The sequence below is a fragment of the Gobius niger genome (genome assembly GCF_951799975.1).
Source record: "Gobius niger genome assembly, chromosome: 14".
NCBI classification, from domain to species: domain Eukaryota; kingdom Metazoa; phylum Chordata; class Actinopteri; order Gobiiformes; family Gobiidae; genus Gobius; species Gobius niger.
The window spans coordinates 16,859,081-16,884,501 of record NC_136865.1 but is presented as its reverse complement, the minus strand read 5'-3'; the positions used below and the strand labels follow the sequence as shown (position 1 = coordinate 16,884,501).

Below are 25,421 nucleotides of genomic sequence, written 5' to 3'. Positions count from 1 at the left end.
AGGTTAAGTCAAAATTACTGACGATAGCCTATACAATACGGCCATAGTATGAGAAACATGCAGAATAAAAGTTTATGATCTAAACACATAAAGAGGGAATATCTAAAAATCCCCCTCAGATACTCCCTCCACGTGAAGCGCTTTGAGTGACTTGTGCCATGCGAGAAGTGAAACGCAATCAAGTGTCCCTCCATTAACAAATACTCCAAGAGGAGAAGACAATTGTTCATATTAAAATTAACAAATCAATCCATGCCGAGTATAATCAAATTGAACTTTCTTCAGTTTTTCTGGAGGTTGGTGGTTTTCATCCTGAGGTACTGCACCCCTGAGTCATGGTCCCGCTATGTGCGCACTCTCGGGTTCAGCCGCGTTTCTTAATTAGGACATCCCGGAAGAGACCCGAGCGGTGCGCAGCCGAGAGGCAGGGGACAGCGCCTCAACACTGTGCGGCCACCACCCAAACCACCGAGGATATCGGCATCAACATCAAAACAAAGACCAGCGAACACAGGTGAGAACACGGGAGAAGTCTCTCTTTTTTTTTTTTTACATCCAAACCTGAAGTGGAGGTCAAGTTTTCCGGTTTTCATGCGCGTGGGCGTTATAATAATGGTTGTCTGGTTCTGTTCACTTAAAGAAAACGCTATGCAAAAAAAGTAAAATGTGCTGTTACATTTGCCTGTGTGTTTGAGTAGCTTTTGTCTCATGGCTCACGTCACAGAGTTTTGAGAGGGGCGGTGAGGTTTGTCACTGAGCCAAGCGCAGTCATGCCTGCTTCAGCACCAGAGACCGGATAATACTGTGAATTACTTCAGTTTAGCCGAATACTTCCCAATGTTTGGGCAAGTAGCGCTGTTTGTTGAGGCTACATGCGCTGCACATTGGAAACTGGCGCCTGCTACATTATCAAAGAAGATTGATGTGAAAGTTTGTCATCTGTGGAGCATTTTACATTCACAAATGAAAAATAATAATAATAAAATCACAGTATCATCAAGATTTGTGATGATAATCTTCACGGTTAGTATTTTTGTATGTAATTTTCATTCATGCTTTTGTGGAATACAGTCTTTCCCACATTGCAGGACACCCCATTGGACTGCAGTTACCATAGCACCAAGCGACAGGCTGTGGCCCAATATAGCCCCGAAGATCAGATACCAGAGCAGTGGGTTCAGGGCACAGACGCAGGGTGAACTCTGTCATGCTGTTCCACTGCAGAGAGACATTTGTGCATTGGCAGCTGTTGCATGGGGGGTTTTGTGGTCTATAGGGTGATGTACCCACCTGTTGTTTCTAGATTATGTTGCTACATAGGCGGTTGAATAGGGGACTTTGTGTCAGATTCTGTATTTGATCCAGCAGGGATTAAAACCAGGCTTAATAAATGACCCGCCTGAAAAGTTTGTCTGGTCATGGATCAGAATAGGCTTGTTATATTCTACTGTCAGTTATATTAAGTCCATCAAGCACTGATAGTGCAGTGACTTTTAAAGAACAGTAATGTTGTCTTTGCACAACAGTGAAGAAGGGTCACCTGAGAAGAAATATGTGTTTTAAGTATAGCTATGTACTTAAAGGGGCTAGCTGCAAGTTGGCCATTTTATACTCACTACTGTCACCTCAGGTCATACGTGTACCTGCACCTTCTACATTAAGCTCGTGCATGACGGCAATTCGGACCGAAGTAACAACTTTTTGAGAGACAGTGCAGGATTTTAGAGGCAGTTGTGGTGAACAGGTCTGGGCTCATTCTACACATTAGGACATGGCTGGAACATGTAGGTGGAGGAAAATACATAATTTTAAGACAAGGCAAGTTTATTTGTAGAGCACAATTCATACACTAGGCAATTCAAAATGCTTCACATTTGCATAAATACAAGAAAACAAGGCAAGAGTGCAGATAAAATACTTTCAGTCATATGCATGGGCAGAAAGAACTGTTTTTAGCCTGGATTTGAACATTGTCAGAGTTGAGACCTGTCTCACATCTTATGAAGACTGTTCCAGATTTTAGCTGCATGAAACTGAAACGCAGCCTCACCGTGTTTATTATTGACTGTGGGAACCACCAGGAGACCCCTCCCTGAAGTTCTCAGGGCCCGAGATGGTTCATACGGCTCTAACATGTCAGAGATGTACTTTGGTGCTAAACCATGAAAAGACTTGTACACAAGCAGAGCTGTTTAAATTCTATTCTCTGAGCGACAGGAAGCCAGTGCAGAGACCGGAGCACTGGACTAATATGGTCGTATTTCCTGGTTTTTGTCAGGACTCGAGCAGCAGCTTTCTGGATGTACTGTAGCTGTCTGATAGCTCGTTTCGAGAGGCCATTGAGCAGGCCGTTACAGTAGTCTAACCTGCTGGAGACAAATGCAGCAGGTTTGTGTGCATAGGTTAAAAACATTTTTAAACTTCGTATAGTCCCTTTAAGTTTTACTAACTGTTGACTAAGACTATACCTTTGTCTGCTTGAACATTGCAAAGACAGAAAACCTACCAATATCCCACCCTTCTCTACACAGTCCATGACCTGGTTGTGATTTTTAACCTATGCACACAAAGTTTCAGCTACCTCTTGAACACAATCATTCCCAAAGAGTGTTAATTGAACCATAAATCCCACAAAATCTTTGCTAAAGGAAGGACTTTACTTGTATAGGGCAAGGCAAGGCAACTTTATTTATACCGCACACCATTCATACAGGGTGGTAGGGGAAACCGGTGTGCCCGGAGGAAACCTACGCAGAAACGGGGAGAACATGCAAACTCCACACAGAAAGGCACTGTCCAGGTGGGAATCGAACCCGGGACCTTCATGCTGAGAGGTTGCACAACCGTGCAAAAAAGAACATTTCAGAGCTTGAAAATTGAACAGCTTGAAACTACATATAGAATAAGAAATAGGCTAAACAGGCTGATTAATACAAATACACTTCCTTTCAAACTCTGGTAAATGGTAAATGGTCTCAACTTATATAGCGCTTTTCCACCTACATTAGGCACTCAAAGCGCTTTACAGCAAGGATCCACTCACCCATTCATGCCCTCATTCATACACCAATGTACGCAGACACTGGGGGCAATGTGGGTGAAGTGTCTTGCCCAAGGACACAATGACAGTGTGCACTTTCAGGAGGTGGGATTCAAACCCCCGACCTTCCGATCATAAGACGACCCGCTCTACCATCTGCGCCACTGTCGCCAACTCTGCTTTTTCCACTCCCAATTGTGTAACAGTATAACAGAGGCAACTTAACTGGCTCTATATTATTCTATATTATTCATTTGATCATCTACTTCATTCAAAAGTGACATTAAAATAAACACAAAAAAAACTTCCAATTCAAGGCAGTTTGAATGAAAAGGAGCAGAGACAGAGAGAAGAGCATTTTTACATCTTCCCCCTTTATAACTTTCCAATCACTTTACATCCGGTCTGTCCTTTTGTCCTTTTGTTTTACAGTATTTATAATTACCATCAAGCAAGTTCCAGATATAATTTAGTTACCCTTGGTGTCTAATCTAGAGGATGGTGTGGGTCATTTTGTGTAAAGCTCCATGTTGCTCAGGGCTGTCCAGGTTTAGTGTCTCGTCTCAGAGCTGTTGTGACCCAGAGACCAGAAATAGATGGAGAGGGTTAGTGAGAGGCATTTGGCACCGCTGAGAGAAGTCTCCAGTCCGATAACGCCCATTCAGACATGTTTGCCTCGCTGCCCTTACTTAATTACTGGACATAATTTACCAAGATTACAGATGAGAAACAAATTCATTATATGTTTAGCTGTCTTATGTAAATACAGAAGGTTGCGGTGCGTTTTATGGCCTATTTTAGTTCAGTTCACGCCACTGGAGCTGGTGGCGAAAGTCATTAAGACATGTGTGTTACTTTGCAGCAATGTGCAAATAGAGGCTTTGAGTAAGTAGAAGGATTCCTCAATAACGAATCAATATTTGAAACAACATGGTGTCGCTGTCAGGTGACGCCACATAGTACAACATTTTCCATTAAAAAATGAATGGAGATGCACAGTGCACAGTGTGTGATGCCAGTGGTGACCCACCTCTATTTCCTCTCCTTTTCAGACGTTTGTATCTAATGTTAGTCTATGGACAAGGCTTGCTAGTACCCCAAAACATAGTGAACTCTATTGTGTATAGACCAGCTACACACTGCCACCTGGATTTAGCAAACGGTTTTGGTAAATGGTCTCAACTTATATAGCGCTTTTCTACTTTCATCAGGCCTAAAGCGCTGTACAGGAAAGGAACCAGTCACCCATTCACGCTCTCATTCATACACCAGTGTACACAGACACTGGAGGCAAGGAGGGTGAAGTGTCTTGCCCAAGGACAAAACGACAATGTGCATCTGCGGGAGCTGGGATTCGAACCCCCTACGTTCTGATCACGATCCACTCTGACGTCTGTGCCCGAAGAATAAGATCAGTGGATTACCTGAAAATCTTGAATGACCAGGTTTTCCCATCTTTGTGGTGAAAGTGGCGCAGTTGGTATAGTGGGAGGTTGGAAGGTAAAAGGTTTGAATCCCAGCTCCTTAAGATGCACACTGTCGTTGTGTCCCTGGGCAAGACACTTCACTTGCCTCCAGTGCCTGCGTACACTGGTGTATGAATAAGAGTGTGAGTGGTTCTTTCCTGTACAGCGCTTTGGGCCTGATGAAGGTAGAAAAGCGCTATATAACTTGTTGCTATGTATTACCATTTTCTATCATATTTTATATCTTCTTTTCTGATGGAATGGACATTATTCCAAGACGACAATGCCAGGATTCATCAGGCTCACATTGTGAAAGAGTGGAAGCCTGAGACAACATTTTCACACAGGAATTGGCCACCGCAGAGTCCAGATCTTAACCCCATTGAGAATCTTTGGGATGTCCTAAAGTGCTCAGTGGTCAGACTCTCCCATCATCAGCTTGGTGAAAAATGAATGCAACAAATGCAACAACAAAAAAACGGTCTAAAAACATATTAGCGTGTGTGACCTTCTTTGTTTTTTGGATCAGGCAGTGTAACAGTGCCTTGTTTGCAATAACCATCACAGCACAGATGTAGCTAAATCTATTTCTGTTCTTAGTTTTGTCGTTCGTCGTCATGGAGGGTTTGATAGAGCGGTTGGAGCGAGCCGTGACTCGACTGGAGCAGCTGTCCGTCACGATGCAGGCGTCCAGTGGTCTGACCAATGGAGACTGTGTCAACGGCGTCAACGGAGGTAAGACTTTAGGCCTGTGTAGTGGACTATAGTAGTGTTTGAGAATGCCATATTATAAGACACAGACTATTATAAAGTTGTTGCTGTCTTGTGTTATTGTTGCCAGAGATGATGCAGCACGTGGAGGCGTTTGATGTGCTTTTGAGAGGTCCGGTGTCAGAGTACATGAAACACAGTCAGACCATTGGGAGTGACGTGGAGAAACATGTAAGTCGGATGCTGTGCTGGTGGACAGCTAATATTTACTTTTATCTCAGTTGTGAATTTGAATTACGTTAAGATCAGATGGTTTGCTTAACTGAGCACATTTTCTCCATCCATCCATCCATCCATCCATTTTCTTCCGCTTTATCCGGGGCCGGGTCGCGGGGGCAGCAGTCTCAGCAGAGATGCCCAAACTTCCCGATCCACACACACCTCCTCCAGCTGTTCTGGGGGGACCCCGAGGCGACACCAGGCCAGCTCGGAGACATAGTCCCACCACCGTGTCCTGGGTCTTCCACGAGGCCTTGTCCCACTAGGACATGCCTGGAACACCTCCCGCGGGAGGCGACCAGGAGGCATCCGGAACAGATGCCCGAGCCACCTCAGCTGGCTCCTTTCGACGTGAAGGAGCAGCGACTCTACTCCGAGCTCCTCCCGGGTAGCTGAGCTCCTCACCCGATCTCGGAGGGTGCGCCCAGCCACCCTGCGAAGGAAACTCATTTCGGCCGCTTGTATTCGCGATCTTGTCCTTTCGGTCATTACCCAAATCTCATGACCATAGGTGAGGGTGGGAACGTAGATCGATCGGTAAATCGAGAGCTTTGCCCTCCGACTCAGCTCCCTCTTCACCACGACAGACCGATACAGCGACCGCATCACTGCTGACGCCGCACCGATCCGTCTGTCGATCTCACGCTCCATCCGTCCCTCACTCGTGAACAAGATCCCGAGATACTTGAACTCCTCCACTTGAGGCAAGGACTCCCCACCGACCTGAAGAGGGGAAGCCACCTTTTTCCGGTGGAGAACCATGGCCTCGGATTTGGAGGTGCTGATTCCCATCCCGGCCGCTACACACTCGGCTGCAAACCGCCCCAGAGCGTGCTGGAGGTCCTGGTTCGTTGAAGCCATCAGAACAACATCGTCCGCAAACAGCAGAGATGAGACTCTGAGGCTCCCAAACCGGACACCCTCCGGCCCCTGGCTGCGCCTAGAAATTCTGTCCATAAAAGTAATGAACAGAACCGGTGACAAAGGGCAGCCCTGGCGGAGACCAACACGCACCGGGAACAGGTCTGACTTACTGCCGGCTATGCGAACCAAGCTCCTGCTGCGGTCATACAGGGAACGGACAGCCCTTAACAGAGGGCCCCGGACCCCATACTCCCGGAGCACCCCCCACAGGGCACCACGAGGGACACGGTCGAACGCCTTCTCCAGGTCCACAAAACACATGTGGACTGGTTGGGCGAACTCCCATGAACCCTCAAGCACCCGACGGAGGGTATAGAGTTGGTCCAGTGTGCCACGACCAGGACGAAAACCGCATTGTTCCTCCTGGATCCGAGGTTCAACTATCGGCCGGATCCTCCTCTCCAGCACCCTGGAGTAGACCTTACCGGGGAGGCTAAGGAGGGTGATTCCTCTGTAATTGGAACACACCCTCCGATCCCCCTTCTTAAAGAGAGGGACCACCACCCCGGTCTGCCAATCCAGGGGCACTGTCCCCGACCGCCACGCGATGTTGCAGAGACGTGTCAGCCAAGACAGTCCTACAACATCCAGAGACTTAAGGTACTCAGGGCGAATCTCATCCACCCCCGGAGCCTTGCCACCGAGGAGCTTTCTCACCACCTCGGTGACTTCAGCCCCGGTGATGGGCGAGCCCACCTCCGAGCCCCCAGCCTCTGCTTCCTCATTGGAAGACGTGACGACGGGATTGAGGAGGTCCTCGAAGTACTCCTTCCACCGCCCGACGACGTCCCCAGTCGAGGTCAGCAGCCCCCCACCCGCACTGTAAACAGTGTTGGTGAAGCACTGCTTCCCCCTCCTGAGGCGCCGGATGGTTTGCCAGAATCTCTTCGAGGCCGACCGATAGTCTTCCTCCATGGCCTCCCCGAACTCCTCCCAGACACGAGTTTTTGCCTCTGCGACCGCCCGAGCCGCAGCACGCTTGGCCTGCCGGTACCTCTCAGCTGCCTCAGGAGTCCCACAAGCCAACAAGGCCAGGTAGGACTCCTTCTTCAGCTTGACGGCATCCCTTACTTCCGGGCGCCACCACCGGGTTCGGGGATTGCCGCCGCGACAGGCACCAGAGACCTTACGGCCACAACTACGAGCAGCCGCATCGACAATGGAGGAGGAGAACAGAGTCCACTCTGACTCCATGTCCCCCGCCTCCCCCGGAATCTGGGTGAAGCTCTTCCGGAGGTGGGAGTTGAAGACCCCACTGACAGAGGGATCCGCCAGACGTTCCCAGCAGACCCTCACGACACGCTTGGGCCTGCCAGGTCTGACCGGCTTCCTCCCCTGCCAGCGGATCCAGCTCACCACCAGGTGGTGATCGGTTGACAGCTCAGCCCCTCTCTTCACCCGAGTGTCCGAGACACGCGGCCGGAGATCAGATGACACAACTACAAAGTCGATCATCGACCTCCTGCCTAGGGTGTCCTGGTGCCACGTGCACTTATGGACACCCTTGTGCTCGAACATGGTGTTCGTTATGGACAAACCGTGACTAGCACAGAAGTCCAATAACAGAACACCACTCGGGTTCAGATCGGGGAGGCCGTTCCTCCCAATCACTCCCTCCCAGGTCTCACTGTCGTTACCCACGTGGGCGTTGAAGTCCCCCAGCAGAACAGTGGAGTCCCCAGTCGGAGCACTATCTAGTACCCCTCCCAGGGACTCCAAGAAGGCCGGGTACTCTGCACCGATGTTGGGCCCGTAGGCCGAGACAACGGTGAGAGACCTGTCCCCGACCCGAAGGCGTAGGGACGCGACCCTCTCGTCCACCGGGGTGAACTCCAACACGTGACGGCTGAGCTGGGGGGATATGAGCAAACCCACCCCAGCCCGCCGCCTCTCCCCGCGGGCAACTCCAGAAAAATGGAGAGTCCAGCCTCTCTCCAGGAGTTGGGATCCGGAACCCAAGCTGTGCGTGGAGGTGAGCCCGACTATATCTAGTCGGTATCTCTCAACCTCCCGCACAAGCTCAGGCTCCTTCCCCCCCAGCGAGGTGACGTTCCATGTCCCGAACGCCAGAAGCTGCGCATGTGGACCAGGTCGTCGAGGCACCCGGCCTCGACTGCCACCCAGTCCTCTCTGCACCCGACCCCTACGGATCCCTCTGCGGGTGGTGAGTCCACAGGAGGGCGGGCCCACGCCGTCTCTTCGGGCTGTACCCGGCCGGGCCCCGTGGGCAAAGGCCCGGCCACCAGGCGCTCGAGTTCGAGCCCCAACCCCAGGCCTGGCTCCAGGGTGGGGCCCCGGCTGCGCCATGCCGGGCGGCGTCACGGTCCTTGTTCTTTCATTGTCCATAGGAGTCTTGTGAGCTGCTCTTCGTCTGACCCGTCTCCTCGGACCTGTTTGCCATGGGAGACCCTACCAGGGGCATAAAGCCCCAGACAACATAGCTCCTCGGGTCATTCGGGTACTCAAACAACCCCACCACGTTAAGGTGGCAGCTCATGGGGGTTGGCCACATTTTCTCCAGTTTTACCCAAATCTAACAGCTTCTTGACTGGAGAGTTTACAGCCTATAGGTGTCACGCCTCATTTGAAAGTGAAGGCCTTCGAATTTCATCAAAGCTTCTTCCTTGTTTGTGTTATCATTGTTTTAGTCATTATGTTGCTTTTTTTTTCATGTTTTCGTTGCTTTTTTTGTACAATTTTGGTCATCATGTTTTTGTCACATTTTCGTCATGTTTTCATTGTTGTTTTTTCATCGCCTTTCGGCCACATTTGGGTTTTTTTGGTGTAATATAACTGTGATCAAGCCACAAAAATGTGACCAAAACATGTGAAAAAAGCAACAAATATGTGATCAAAACAGAACCACAAAGGACGAAAATGTGATCATCATAACGAGGAAGAAGCTTAGAAAAGTTTTGTAGATCTTAGCTTTCAAATGAGGCGTAACATAAGAAGGTTTTAGATTTGGTTAAAGCTGATCTGGAGAAAATGCACTCGCTCAAGGGGTTAAAGGAATAGGCCACCGTTTTTACATACTGAGATATGTTCTTACCTTAGCTTTGACGAGTTCTTTAGGACCTGTCTGATCTTCCCCCGTGCCTTCAGTCACGTAAACACAGCGCAGACGGCGTTAGCATTTAGCCTCTCCCCCTCTCCTCTATAGCTCCAAAACTGGTCAAGATAGAAGCTACCAAACTCTTCCACGTTTTCCCTATTTAAATATGGTTACGTGAAGTGTTACACTACAAAGTATAATTACACAAAATTAAACAATGGGGATTTTCTAAGCGGATAAAAGGGGGGACTATATTGTAAGGCGTAATAATACCAGGAGGAATTTGGCATCCGCACAGTAAAGTGAAGATTACTGCGCGGATTTCGAACTACTCCTGGTATTATTACGCCTTACAATATAGTTCCCCCTTTTATCCGCTTAGAAAATCCCCATTGTTTAATTTTGTGTAATTATACTTTGTAGTGTAACACTTCACGTAACCATATTTAAATAGGGAAAACGTGGAAGAGCTTGGTAGCTTCTATCTTGACCTGTTTTGGAGCTATAGTGGAGAGGAGGAGAGGCTAAATGCTAACGCCGTCTGCGCTGTGTTTACGTGATTGAAGGCACGGGGGAAGACCAGACAGGTCCTAAAGAACTCGTCAAAGCTAAGGTAAGAACATATCTCAGTATGTAAAAACGGTGGCCCATTCCTTTAAAGGCCCTATTCACAATGCAGTGTAATGACATGTGTTTTGTCAGTCAGTATATTCTAGAAGTCGACATTTCTGGATAAAACTACTCTGTGTGCTGTGCATCTCATTATCGGATTGAACTTCATTGTCACTATACACGTTCAAGAACCAGAATACAATGTAAGCAAATAGCTTACTTGAAATAGTATTTACAACATTTACCAATATGTTGATTGCAAATAACTTAATTAAACTGTGAACTAGCAGGTTAACCTCTGTTGTTAGCATAGCCGTGACAGTAAAGCTCCTCCTTGCTCTCTGAAATGCATGAAACACAATTATAATAATAATGACGTGGGTGAAACTAAACCAAACTGCCGAAGAGCCTGAGTGACACCTGAAGCCTGCACCTGTACCACTGACAATACTATATAGATCTGTTGAGGCAAGTGCAGAAAACAACTTCCTCAGTCGGGTTTAGTATTTAGCTCAACTCCTTTAAAACAGCAGAGCAATTACTATGTTAAAAAGTAGATGACAAAATTCAGATTGACATAATGTTGACATAATGAGGGCGTCGTGAAAACGTATTCGTAACGATAACGGAGTAAAGCACTTTTACAGCAATTCACAAAACAGGAATGTGTCTTTTTTCTTGAGCGCTAACAATAATATTTAATCTACTTTACTCTGCAATCTTTTTTTTTTCCACAAGTTCATAAATAAGTCATACATTTCACATTACATAAAGCAACTCTTCTAAGCGTATGATTTCAGATGTAGCTTGAAGTGCCATCATAGTGGAGGTTTCCTGCAGGCTGTATAGATCTAAGGATGGGAGTATGGACGAACTTTGACTTTTCGGTCATTCATTAAAAAGAACTTTTTTCCTCTTTGGTAAAGATCCTATCTCTCTTCAGCTCATTTAGTCTGTATTGTGTCCAGACATGCAACGATAGCTCCTTAACAGAAATAGAAACATGTAGAAGAAGATTATTCTATTATTGGCTGTGTCCCACGAAAGAAGACCTCTTTATCTGAGTGCCCCGTCACCTAAAGAGCGTGAGGAGATAATGAACTTAATGAAAGCCAGAGGTAGTTTCTTAAAGTCGGGGAGCTCCTTTTATGGACAAACCTCACGGTGGTTCCCTCGGCTCAGAATTAGGTCTCTCTCCAAACACAGTGGACACGGATGACTGGGGCTTTACAAAACAGTGTATCAGCAAATGTGTGTGTACTTTTTATTGGCCTGCGCTGAAGCATGGGAAGAAAGCCATATAAACCTCAAGATTACACTTTGATTAAAGACTTTTGCTTCATGTATGACCTCTTTATTATTGTTACAAAGTACTGTATGTGTTCTCTTTGACAGGCGGAAATGGTGCACAAGGCTCTACAGACGCAAAGAACGTTTATCAAAATGACTGCGACCCACCAGATGCCAGCTCAGGTAATTTAAAGGGACTATACAGAGTTTTAAAATGTTAAAATTAAGTATTTTCCTCCCCCTACATGTTTTAGCAATGTCCTAAGGTGTAGAATGAGCCCAGACCTGTTCACCACAACTGCCTCTAAAATCCTGCACTCAAAAAGCTGTTACTTCGGTCCGAATTGCCTTCATGCACAAGCTTAATATAGAAGCTGCAGTTACACATAAGACCTGAGGTGGCAGAAGTGAGTATAAAATTACCATCTTGCATCGAGTCCCTTTAAAGGTGCACTATGTTACTTTTTATGTGTTAAAAAAAGATTTGATATTTGCGCGTATATGACCTTTTAGTGACTCAGTTTGCCTTATGGGTGCAGCGTGGCACCTTTGCTTTCTCTCACAGTAGCCTTTATGACACTCCAGAATCAATTGTTTTTGGGGTTTCTGGCCCATTTCTGGTACGAACCCCTAAAACAATTGATCCTGGAGTGTCATAGAGGCCACTGTGAGGTAAGCAAAGGTGCCATGCTGCACCCATAATGCCACAGAGTCATTAAAAGGTCAAATGCGCGCAAATATTACGTTTTTTTTTTCACCTAAAAAGTTGCATAGTGCATCTTTAAGGCCCAACATCAGGGTCTTAGCACAGTGGCTAAGACTCGCCCCACACGAAAAGAAGGTCTGGGCTGCAATTCCTGGACCACATTAAATCGTTCAGTGTGGAATTTGCATTTTGTCCCTGTGTGTCTCTGTTTCTCTGTTTCCCATACCTCCAAAAACACGGATCAGATTTCTTATTTGAACTTCTGTATTAAAACGTGGACTCTTTGGTGTCACATTGGTTGACCACCCCAACCCTCACAGTGCAGGCCGGCCCGTTCACAGAGGGATTACTCTGCTCTTTGAGGAAGAAAACGCTAATACAACACATTCCCTGCATGTTCACGTACATAAAGAGGGCGCTGGGAGAGAGCGAGCCCATATGATATCATCCCATTGGCCTTCTGTTTGTGTTGTGGGACTGTTATTGGGCCCGCAGAGCCCACCAGGAAGTGACTGGGCCTATCTGTCGGGTCATTGGTCGAAATCCTGTGAAGAGCTTTCATTTATGGTCCCCAATGCAAACAAGGAAGGAGTAAGGGTTATATAGACAGGGTCAGGGCGGTCTCTCTCTCTCCCGCTCTACTGAGAGAGAGAGACATACAATACAAACATACAGTGTCCAGCTATTTATATTTGAGGCTTCTTGTTTCAATTATGTGATGATGAAATTCTTAGAGCCATTTACCCTGTGTGTTTTGTTTCCTTCAAGGATATACAATCCACCCTCCTTAGTTAAAACAATTCAACTTTGTTCATAGAATTCTATTATTCTGCGCATTACATTTCACTCTCCATCTATGAAAGACAGGTGTAGTGCTGTTGATTAGTCAGTCAGATTCAGAAAGTGTGTCTGAGTGTGACCAGCGCCTCTTCCCTAATCTCCCTCCCTCTGTCTCTCTCTCTCTCTTCTGTTCTGCTGCTGTGGTTGCTGTCTTTTTATGGGCATGTTCTATATTTGAGCCTGTTGTCAGTGTGTTGTGCACTTCTCACATGTGACACGCTCTTGGCCTCTATAAAAGCATTGTGTGTAGTCTCTTCGCACACGCTCCGTGAAGTTTGACCCCCCAAAAAACTCCTTTGCCATTGTAAATCACTGCAAATTGCCTAGAGATGGGAACAACTTAGTTAATCCAATCTATCTATCTATCTATCTATCTATCTATCTATCTATCTATCTATCTATCTATCTATCTATCTATCTATCTATCTATCTATCTATCTATCTATCTATCTATCTATCTATCTATCTATCTATCTATCTATCTATCTATCTATCTATCTATCTATCTATCTATCTATCTATCTATCTATCTATCTATCTATCTATCTATCTATCTATCTATCTATCTATCTATCTATCTATCTATCTATCTATCTATCTATCTATCTATCTATCTATCTATCTATCTATCTATCTATCTATCTATCTATCTATCTATCTATCTATCTATCTATCTATCTATCTATCTATCTATCTATCTATCTATCTATCTATCTATCTATCTATCTATCTATCTATCTATCTATCTATCTATCTATCTATCTATCTATCTATCTATCTATCTATCTATCTATCTATCTATCTATCTATCTATCTATCTATCTATCTATCTATCTATCTATCTATCTATCTATCTATCTATCTATCTATCTATCTATCTATCTATCTATCTATCTATCTATCTATCTATCTATCTATCTATCTATCTATCTATCTATCTATCTATCTATCTATCTATCTATCTATCTATCTATCTATCTATCTATCTATCTATCTATCTATCTATCTATCTATCTATCTATCTATCTATCTATCTATCTATCTATCTATCTATCTATCTATCTATCTATCTATCTATCTATCTATCTATCTATCTATCTATCTATCTATCTATCTATCTATCTATCTATCTATCTATCTATCTATCTATCTATCTATCTATCTATCTATCTATCTATCTATCTATCTATCTATCTATCTATCTATCTATCTATCTATCTATCTATCTATCTATCTATCTATCTATCTATCTATCTATCTATCTATCTATCTATCTATCTATCTATCTATCTATCTATCTATCTATCTATCTATCTATCTATCTATCTATCTATCTATCTATCTATCTATCTATCTATCTATCTATCTATCTATCTATCTATCTATCTATCTATCTATCTATCTATCTATCTATCTATCTATCTATCTATCTATCTATCTATCTATCTATCTATCTATCTATCTATCTATCTATCTATCTATCTATCTATCTATCTATCTATCTATCTATCTATCTATCTATCTATCTATCTATCTATCTATCTATCTATCTATCTATCTATCTATCTATCTATCTATCTATCTATCTATCTATCTATCTATCTATCTATCTATCTATCTATCTATCTATCTATCTATCTATCTATCTATCTATCTATCTATCTATCTATCTATCTATCTATCTATCTATCTATCTATCTATCTATCTATCTATCTATCTATCTATCTATCTATCTATCTATCTATCTATCTATCTATCTATCTATCTATCTATCTATCTATCTATCTATCTATCTATCTATCTATCTATCTATCTATCTATCTATCTATCTATCTATCTATCTATCTATCTATCTATCTATCTATCTATCTATCTATCTATCTATCTATCTATCTATCTATCTATCTATCTATCTATCTATCTATCTATCTATCTATCTATCTATCTATCTATCTATCTATCTATCTATCTATCTATCTATCTATCTATCTATCTATCTATCTATCTATCTATCTATCTATCTATCTATCTATCTATCTATCTATCTATCTATCTATCTATCTATCTATCTATCTATCTATCTATCTATCTATCTATCTATCTATCTATCTATCTATCTATCTATCTATCTATCTATCTATCTATCTATCTATCTATCTATCTATCTATCTATCTATCTATCTATCTATCTATCTATCTATCTATCTATCTATCTATCTATCTATCTATCTATCTATCTATCTATCTATCTATCTATCTATCTATCTATCTATCTATCTATCTATCTATCTATCTATCTATCTATCTATCTATCTATCTATCTATCTATCTATCTATCTGGATAAGTTCTCCACGGGTCAAATGCAGCCAGATCTGTGTGTGTGTGAGGTAAACTATAAACACTGAGAAAGCCCTGCCTTACAAGGACAGAGGGATCTCCCTGTGAACCCAGGAATGTTTCAGAGACGGGACAAGGAGGGATCGGGCAGGAGACGGGCAGCAGCTACAGATCTGGAGGTTTTGACGGGAAAACAGTGTCCTGGTAATACAGTTAGTGCTGCTGCCTTGTTAAGGAAGTGCTGATTGGCACTGTGAGGCGGCGAAGGAAGGTTGGACGCACAATTGTATTACAGTAAGATTTGTAAGTCTTTTGTAAGATTATGATCCGTGAAATGTTAGGAAAGCCAAGAACCATGGTGCTTTTACAGGGCGATGAGACTATTGACTTCTGAGACAGGGTCAAAAAGTCATCGTTTTAGTGTTCATTTGTCTTTGGCAGAAAACTCCCTCTGAGATTCAAAATCCCAGGGGGACTTTCCTGACCTTCAGAAGAGTCCAGGCTCTAGACGGGACCCTTTGTAGATCTTTTAGTGGTGAAACCTACAGTAAAAGAGATGATCAATGATGATTTGAGGAACAGCATTGGACAAAACAGTGCAAGAAATCAATAGGTGTCATGCCGAGTGTGCACATACTGTAAATATTCTGGCCAATAAGAAGCCTGGTTTGCATGTGGGAACAACGACACTACCACGCACACTACTTCATTGGCTATAGCTATAAAAGCATGTTACTTGATGCAGGCAATGAAACGTGTGCAGTGTGTTTAGACGCCTTAGATCTGTATCAGTCTCAAATCAGGTCCCATTAAGTACAAGCATAGCCAGAAGAATCAAAATGATTTAAAGCCTCTATAAAAGCATTCATGATGTTTATCAAATACCTCTCCACCTCATAAAGTATCTGTCTCTCCCTCCCCCTCTCTCTCTGTGTTTTTCCTGCAGACAGAGATGCGAGACCTGCTGAAGCCCATTTCAGATCACATCCAGGAGATCCAAAACTTCAGAGAGAGAAACCGCGGCAGCAGCCTGTTCAACCACCTCTCAGCCGTGAGCGAGAGCATCCCGGCGCTGGGCTGGGTGGCAGTGGTGAGGGACGCATCAAGTCATGCTTACAAAAAAAATAAAAATCTTGTAAATATTGATGCCCCAAGTGACTTCTGGAATTTGATGCCTCTATAACACTTTCAGGTTATGAAAGCAGTTTTCCATTTTAAAAACGGTCAGTAGTTACCACAGACAGTACCTCAATGGCCCCTGTTATGCCTTAAATAATATGCAAATTTTCTGATGTGGATTGTTTACACAGATAGACACAAATCTGGTCTGATCTTTGCACACAGACCCATTCAACAAGTATTTCTCAAGTAAGGCCTGTTTCCCGTCATCTCTCCTTCTGAGCTTTAGGATGTATATCATTTAGATCAACATCAAAGTTACTCCACTGTGTGAAGCTCTGGCTCTGGCTTTTGGTCAGTGAGTGTATGTCGCTGTCAGACGGACACTTTCCCTCATCACACAAGCTCCAACCAACGCTCAGATCTGGAGTTTGTCATGTTGGGACTTACAACGTGTTATAGTAATGTTTCCTCTGAGATACTTTCAGGAATAATGTGTTATATGTGCAAATGTTTCAGACCCTAAAGCCCGGTCCTTATGTGAAAGAGATGAACGATGCCGCCACCTTCTACACCAACAGAGTGCTCAAGGACTACAAGGAAACGTAAGTAGTTTGACACAAAGAAACGTTAAGCTGTCGTCTTCTCATCCTTTAACTTTAAAGTTCCAAGTTGGGCAAGAGCTGACCTGTCCGAGGGTAAAAAAATTCTTCCATGCCTATCCCTGAATGTAATAACCAGTGCTGAAATTTTGTCACATTCATACATCTGTCTGTCAGTTGAATCCACACACAACCTGCTTCATTATCAAGTCAGTTATTTTATTTTTTAGTGACAGACGCCATGTGGACTGGGTGCGCTCGTACCTGTCGATCTGGACCGAGATGCAGTCCTTTATCAAACAACATTACTGCACTGGGATGGAGTGGAGCAAAACGGTGAGTCAAAAGCTGTTTAAAGCTGTAACATATTAGCAAATGCACCATATTAATTACGCAATTTGACACCAGGATCCAGGTCCGCAGAAACATTGCCTAATCGCTTGTTTATTGAAAGCATGTTTTCACTGTGGAGCTGATATCTTTATATCAGAGCTATACTTAGCGCCACTCTCTGTGTACACTTCCATTTTTAGTTATGCAGCAGCGCTTACATAAATTCGAGTGGATGGATTTACTCCCTTTGGCCGGATTTTGTGTCTTTCCTAGTAATTACAAAAATGTGGACCTCAGGCAGCCACACACATCTGTTTATTTTATTCATTTTACAGAGTCCTGCCTCAACGTTTAACTTTTAATCGGATGTTAAAAATACTACTACTAATAAAAATAATAATAATACTGTTGAGAACACAATCCAGAGCTCTTTACATGCTGTATTCTGAGGGAGTCTATGCCATCACTGGAGCGACAGTGATGTAGCTTAAAGGAACAGGCCACCATTTTTCCATACTGAGATATGTTCTTACCTGAGCTTAGACGAGTTGATGCGTAACTGTTTGGTATTTACGCGTGTTCTCAGTCACACACCGAACATGTTGTTAGCATTGAGCCTCCTCTCCTCTATGTGGCCAAACGGAGGTGAAGCTAGAAGCGACCAAGCTCTTCCATGTTTTCTCTATTTCAATACGGTTACGGCTGCGATCCAAGTACAAAATGAAACGATTTTCTAAGCAGATAAAAAGAGGTACTATATTGTAAGGCGTAATAACACCTTAGGAGCACTTCAACTTTACTGCGCTGATGTCGAAGTGCTCCTAAGGTGTTATTATTTTTTATCGGCTTAGAAAATCGACATGTTTAATTTTGTGTAACTATACTTGGATCGTGTAACCGCTCACATAACCGTATTTAAATAGGTAAAACGTGGAAGAGCTCGGTCGCTTCTTACTTCACCCTGGTTTGGCCCCATAGAAGAGAGGAAGAGAGGCTAAAAGCTAACAACATCTTCGGTGTTTTTGCATGACTGAGCTCACGTGTAAAGACCAGACAGGTACGCATCAACTCGTCTAAGCTCCGGTAAGAACATATCTCAGTATGATAATGATGCTTACACTCTTTCAACATCTTTTTGTGAGTTAGATTCTTCCTATTCAATAGTATGAGCATTTATCCCTCAACCGCTAAAAGGTCCAGGTCTAGGCACTACTGTCATCATTGTGAGATAGAACCATGGCCTTTGCAGAGCAGTGTTAATTTCATAGACTAAATTATTTTGTGTAGTAATGTTTTTGCTGGTTAAAACTAGATACTGTACCTTTTTTTTTAAAACTACATGTTTCTTTGTACACAGTATTTTAGTATTGATGGCGTTTGTACAGTACTTTACTTTTTCTAACCTGTAGAGATGGCAAACTTAAGCCCCTACCCCGGTCACTTACTTGACCTCTAAGGGCTTCTCTCATCTTCATACATTAAATAACAACCCTCGTCTGGTCAAACAAACCCAATCATGCGGGGCGTATAATTCTGACAGACGTTGGGATTAACAGAAGAAGTGCAGCGAGCGCGAGTTGTGGCGTTTCCTCAGAGAAACCTGAGCTGGCGCGGCGGCTGTGTGTGTCAGCTGCTGCCCCGCGCTCGCACAACAGAGGTGAAGTGTGCGACAACAGGTGGTCCTCAGGGTCTAACGTGAATGAAGGGTTTCTTTACACAAGGCCTGTGACAAAGAGCCTGTGTACACTCAGCGCGGGCTGTAACCCAAAACGGCAGGGCTGGTCCCGCTCGGCGTCATCTGCTGCTCTTGGGTTTAGTGACATTGACAAGCGCAAGGTGGCAAATGGACCAGGAAGTCTTTTTATCACTTTTGGCATCAATGGTATTGGTTTAACACAAATCATTTTTCTGTCTGCAAACACTCTTTCATTGCCAGTCAAAAAGAGTGTATGTGACATAATACTATTCTTCATCATATTTATCAAATTATATTAACAATCTTGCAGAGTCTAATTTCAGGTTTTGTAAGGGACAATTTGGACAACATAGCCCAAGTAACTTAAAAGAATAGGCCACCGTTTTTCCATACTGAGAAATGTTCTTACCTGAGCTTAGACGAGTTGATACGTACCTGTCTGGTCTTTGTGCGCGCACTCAGTCACGCAAATAGACCAAAGCCGTTGTTAGCCTCTCCCAGTATATTCCTATGGCTCCAAACTGGGGTGAAGTTAGAAGCGACCAAGCTCTTCCACGTTTTCCCTATTTAAATACAGCTATGCGAAAAGTTACACTATCCAAGTATAGTTAACAAAATTAAACATGTCGATTTTCTAAGCCAATAAAGTCCCTCTTTTCATTGGCTTAGAAAATCGACATGTTTAATTTTGTGCTGGGAGAGGCTAAATGCTAACAATGTCTTTGGTCTATTTGCCAAAGACATTAAAATGGTGGCCTTATTCCTTTAAAGGTACACTGCGTAACATTTTGGACTATACTGTTGCGGCAAAACATGCTTCTTATGACACAGAAAATGTTGTTACTGCAGTGTGTAATAAAATAATCGATTTGGATGAGAAACTAACTTTAAATCCTATATTCTACTGCCTTTCGTCACATCTCCATGGAGACGAGCTGGAGACGTACCCACTCCCAGTAAAGTTTACAGTCATGTCTTAGGAGGGGTGAGCCTCATAAATGTTTGTTTGTACATTTATGAGTTATTTGTCAATGATGAAAATATCTGTCATAAAATAAATGCTTGTATTTAAATTGTATTTATTGGGTAAAATTCTACGGTGTTTCTTTAATGAAAAAGTATTTCTTCTTTACCTTGAAACCACTGCTTTCCCGTTATAATCAAATTACTTCCAACACTCTTAGACGGTGTGATTTGTTTTGTATGGAGGTTTTGCCATTTGGATGTTTTAAATACAGCCCTTGTGTATTATTTGTGCTGAGAACAGACTCACATTGATGAAATCGAATTCTAATTGTTCAAAAGTAAAGTTGTCAAGTAAAACAGTCTTACAAATCAAGCAAAACAGACAATACAAAAGACAGTCACACTCTCTAATATTTCATTGCACCGCCTTTAGCTTTTGTGGCATTGTTTCAATCAGATTCTGTATTGTCAAAAGATCCAGTGTTTCATTGATTTTTCACCAAGATCTTGCATTGATGATGGGAGAGTGTGACCACTTTGCCAAGCCTTCTTCAGCACATCCCAAAGATTCTCAGTCGAGTTAAGATATGGATACTCTGTGGTGTGCAAATTATGTCTCCCTGAACCACTCTTTCACAATGTGAGCCCGTTGAATCCTAGTATTGTCATTTTGGAAGGAGGAGACAGATCATCCTTTCTCTAAAATTAAAAAATCCCTTTTAAAACGAGGCAGGTTTTTAAATGTGTAGACTTAAGTTGTTGGTCACACTCACACTCAGCAGTGACACACAGGAGCAGTTGGGCAGTTTTACAGCCTTGAACACACGCGCTCCTAATCCAGAGGTATGTACCGAGCTGTTTAGTGTAACAGGTCCGCTTTGTTTGGTCCTGATCTCTGCGACGCATGTGTGGAGGGCGGAGGTGAAGTGGCCTCAGCTGTAGCGCTCAGAAGGACATGATCCGACAGATGACAAACCCTCTGCCTCAGCTTTATGTCTGCAGCTGTTAAAGGTCTCCATGGAGTTACTGCTTGAAGTGGGGCTTGGTAGATGTTTGGTGTCAAAGTACAATGCCTAAAAGTACTTGTATTATATGCCGTAATGATAAAAAATGTTAGAAGTTCATCATTAGGCAACATAATATTCAATGGGCCTGTAATATTTAACACTATTGTTGTTAACCTGTTTAACCTGAACCACATTTTCTCCAGTTTGGCTTTACAGAAATCTAAAAGCTACTTGAAAAGAGTGTCAAAATAGCGACGAATACAAGGATGCAACAAAAATGACGCAACAAAAACGTGACAAAAACCATGCCAAAAAAAGCAACAATAACAAAATTAAAAGATGAAAAAACATAACAAAAAAGCAACGAAAAAAGTGATAACAAAGCCACAGAAAAGCCACAAAAGAGCGTAAAAAAACACCACCAAAAAACAACAATGAAGACGCGTCAAAAAGAGAAGAAAACCGGGAAGCTTTTAGATTTGGATAAAGTCGAACTGGAGACAACACACTCTGTTAAGGCGGTAAGAGGTTAAACAGCTACTTCTAGGGCCTGGTCACTAAATTGTCAAGTTCATCCTTTGTAGGTTTAATTTTTCACTATTTCTTGTGAAAACTGTTATATCAATACAGAAAACTGGCTCTTGCCTCTCATAATGAATGTCTAATATACAATCAGTGGTTCAGGTTTTAGCCAATAGGGTATGATCGATTTCTATGTTGTGTCACAAAGCCACACTGACTCGTGCATCTTGAATTGAAACACATTTGTCACTGTAAGACAGATCAAAAGAATAGAAAGATGGTCTCGGATGAATAAGAAAGCTTTAGGAATATCAGTGCACAACCTTAGGCATGAGTTCTGCTGGTAATCTTAAGTCTTATCTTAACACTCCCTCTGCTGGTAGCACCTGTCACTGCAGTTACCCCCCACCGTCATTTAATCTCATTCATCATTTATCTCTGTGTTATCACCCAGGGTCCAATTGCTCCTACTTCTCTGTTTGAGCCCCCTGCGGCCCCCAGTGCACCCTGCCCTCCCCCGCCGCCTCCTCCTGGGCCCCCTCCGGTTCTCACAGACGAGTCTGAGGCCGCCAGCGAACCTTCTCAGCACTCGGCACTGTTCGCCCAACTCAACCAGGGCATGGACATCACTAAAGGTCGGTTTATTAGATCAAGCAGTTTGGCTGTCACTAATTTAAATGCAACTCACAACTTATTCTGTTTCACCTCTGATGTTCTCTTTTAGGCTCTCTATTTAGTAACTGCAGTGTTTTTAAGTAGTGTATTTAAATGTAACTACTTTTGTCTTCAAGTATGGGACATAAATGCTTATTGTTAAAAAGAAAAGTATAACACTCAGACACCACAGCACAGCGGTTGCTGACTGCGCCTCCAGAGGGAGCCCCTGTCTGAAATTTTGTGTCGCATCCTGTCAGCAATGGTGGAAGAAGTATTCAATATTCTTACTTAAGTAAAAGTGAAAGTAAGCTATCTGAAAAAACTTTTACTTCAGCAAAAGTATAAAAGTATGCTTGTAAAATGTAGCCGCCTTTATAAGTAAAAGTAAAAGTATTTAAGAGTTTAATTTGCAGGATTTTTTGTATGATTTGAATCAAACCAGGTCTTAAGGAGTAAACCACTAACTCAGGTCAAAAACAGGAACTAAACCAGGTCTAAACCCGGACTAAACCAGGTTCATCGTAGATAGGTCACTTTGACATTAAAATACTTTTACTTTTAACCCAATTTAATAATGTTGTGTAAAAAGTAAAGATACAGGCTCTAAAATGAAGTAAAAAGCATTCATTCTAAAATGTACTTAAAGGCACACTGCGTAACATTTTGGACTATACCGTTACCATCAGTACAAAACATGCCCATAATGACCAGCTTGACACAGAAAATGCTGTCACTGCAGTGGGTAATCAAAGCATGGACTTATGGGAACTTAATCTGTTTAAATCTCAATTTCTGCTGACTCTAGTCACATCTCCATGGAAACGAGCTGGAGACGTACCCACTCCCAGTAAAGTTATGTCATGTCCTAGGAGAGCTGAGCCACTCACAGCAAATCACGTTTGTTTGAAGTATTTTTCAATGCTGAAAATATCTGTCATAAAATAAAAGCTTGTATTTAAATTTTATTTTTTTTGGGGGGGGGGAATTCTACACGGTGTGGCTTTAAGTAAAGTAAAAGTACCTATTGTCACTTTGTTACTTTCCACCACTGTTAGTGAGGTTTCATTCATAACATCATCCACCTTTTTATTTCTATATTATTATTATTTTTTTTTAACATAAATTAGTGAAGACTTTCATAAATGTTTTTTTTTTTTCTAGCATCTCCGTCTTTTAAGTCCTGTATGAAACTTTCACTCCCTGTTCTCTAGGTCTGAAACATGTTAGTGATGGCCTGAAAAGTCACAAGAATCCAAATCTACGCTCTCAAAACGCAGCTCCAACCAAAACCAAAACTCGTGGGAAAATGAGCTCTGCCAAAGGGACTGTCCAGAAACGACCCCCTCTACTGGAGCTGGAGGGGAAGAAGTGGAGAGTGGTGCGTGCTGTGGATAAGGATTTTTACATAAAAAGCATAATTTAGCCCTTTGTCCCCATCTCACTGATTTAGATATTGTCTCACGTTTTCACTAGTTTCAATTGTACTTTACTTTAAAAAGCTTGACTTATGCATTGTATGATCTAAGGTTTTTTTTTTTCTCATCTTGCTTGTTCCTTCAGGAAAACTTTGAGCAGAAACATGACCTGGTCATTGACGAGACGGAGCTGAAACATGTGGTGTATGTTTTTGGGTGCAACAACTCAACTCTTCAGGTTAAAGGCAAAATCAACTCCATTATTGTCGGTGAGCAGCTTATGGAGCTTACGTTATACACACTGTGCAGGTTGTAGCGCTTATATGTGTCGTGTCCCTCTTGTTTCAGACAACTGTAAAAAGCTGGGTCTGGTTTTTGAAAACGTGGTTGGTATTGTAGAGATCATAAACAGCAAATCCATCCAGCTACAGGTCAGTAAAATGCGTGCCCTCAAGAAATATTGGCACCCCTTGTAAATCTGAGAAAAGAAAAACATCTTTACTGTTCATCCTATTAAACTTTCACAATACAAAAAAGACTCTAATTACTGCATAACAGTTCCAAGCACAAAGAATTGAATTAACAAAATGGTGAACTGTTCAAAATTGGGTTTTTACAATGATACTCTTATGTTTCGCTCACACGTCTAGGTCTATGTGATGTCACTATATGTTTGTACAAAATTCCATCATTTGAACGACTGGATGGCGGTACTGTATTTATTTCCATTGTGAGTTGACGGATGTCTCTACGTCAGGTTTTGGGAACGGTTCCCACCATCTCCATCAACAAGACTGAGGGCTGTCAGGTTTATCTGAGCAAAGGCTCTCTCAACTGTGACATTGTGAGTGCCAAGAGCTCCGAGATGAACATCATGATCCCAGAAGGAGAGGACGATTATGTAAGTCAAGTTCATTTTAAAATAAATTCATATATATAAATATATATATAATATATAATATGTTTTATTATTGGTTTTCTTACAGAAAGAGTTCCCGGTGCCGGAGCAGTTTAAGACTGTGTGGGATGGCTCCAAACTGGTGACAGAGCCCACAGAGATCGCAGGATAAACAAATCAGCTCCAATTATCTGATCTGGCTTCATTTTTAAAATGTTTAATGTCCAGTTGTGGAAAATGTTAAATTAGTCATGTCTCAACATAACATGTTTGTGGAGGACTTTAATCAAGCAATTGTCGGACAGTGAAATACTAAAAATAGTTTCTTACATTTAAGTGCCAAATCAAACAGGCAAATGTGTAAGAAAACAAATAGTATCAGTACCACAAAACATGTACATCATATTATATATATATATATATATATATATATATATATATATATATATTTCTAGTCAATGGCTTTGCCAACATTTCAACAACCAGGTGTAAAATCAACTTAGACCTGTTAAAATGCAAGCTATTAATGTAATCTACATGGTTATATCCGTTGCATGGTTACTAATTAACAGAGAAATGTATTCTCACTGTTTGTGAAGGCTCTCATTCATATGGGAAGTATTCATGGTAGTGAAGCTGAAATCCTCGACTGGACTGTGTCGCTTCTATTCACTAAGAAGCTTCTGGAAATAGAAGCGAAAAGTCTTCAACTCCACCTAACCCAGTCCAGCCTATTGAAGCATCATTATGGTTTATTCTCTTTTGTATTAGTATGAAGGCATTATGTATGTTCAAAAATGATAAAACAGTTAAACTTGTTCAAATAATTTTATTTTACATGAAAACCATGTTTTATTTTACAAATAAAAACAAAACCCCATGATTTTGTGTTTTGGTGGTAATTTCTTAAAATATTTGTTGATGCACAAATGTAAAAGAAAAAA

The 25,421-nt window shown here is 42.4% G+C and overlaps 1 protein-coding gene across 1 annotated transcript; it reads left to right on the top strand.

Moving 5' to 3' along the window:
- The first annotated feature begins 397 nt into the window (after positions 1-397).
- On the top strand, positions 398-24,881 carry cap2 (cyclase associated actin cytoskeleton regulatory protein 2). Its single transcript, XM_079571115.1, has 13 exons — positions 398-514; positions 5,107-5,241; positions 5,348-5,448; positions 11,483-11,560; positions 16,209-16,352; positions 16,901-16,986; positions 17,214-17,319; positions 21,962-22,142; positions 23,376-23,542; positions 23,725-23,848; positions 23,928-24,010; positions 24,337-24,480; positions 24,566-24,881. Exons 2-13 carry the CDS (start codon positions 5,124-5,126, stop codon positions 24,647-24,649), a joined length of 1,416 nt encoding a protein of 471 aa, XP_079427241.1. The 5' UTR covers positions 398-514; positions 5,107-5,123; the 3' UTR covers positions 24,650-24,881.
- Positions 24,882-25,421: the final 540 nt, after the last annotated feature.

Coding starts and splice junctions, on each gene's coding strand:
- cap2 (XM_079571115.1), top strand. CDS start 5,124: ATGGAGGGTTTGATAGAGCGGTTGGAGCGAGCCGTGACTCGACTGGAG. Junction 5,242..5,347: donor TGTCAACGGCGTCAACGGAG/GTAAGACTTTAG, acceptor TATTGTTGCCAG/AGATGATGCAGCACGTGGAG. Junction 23,543..23,724: donor AGGGGAAGAAGTGGAGAGTG/GTGCGTGCTGTG, acceptor TTGTTCCTTCAG/GAAAACTTTGAGCAGAAACA.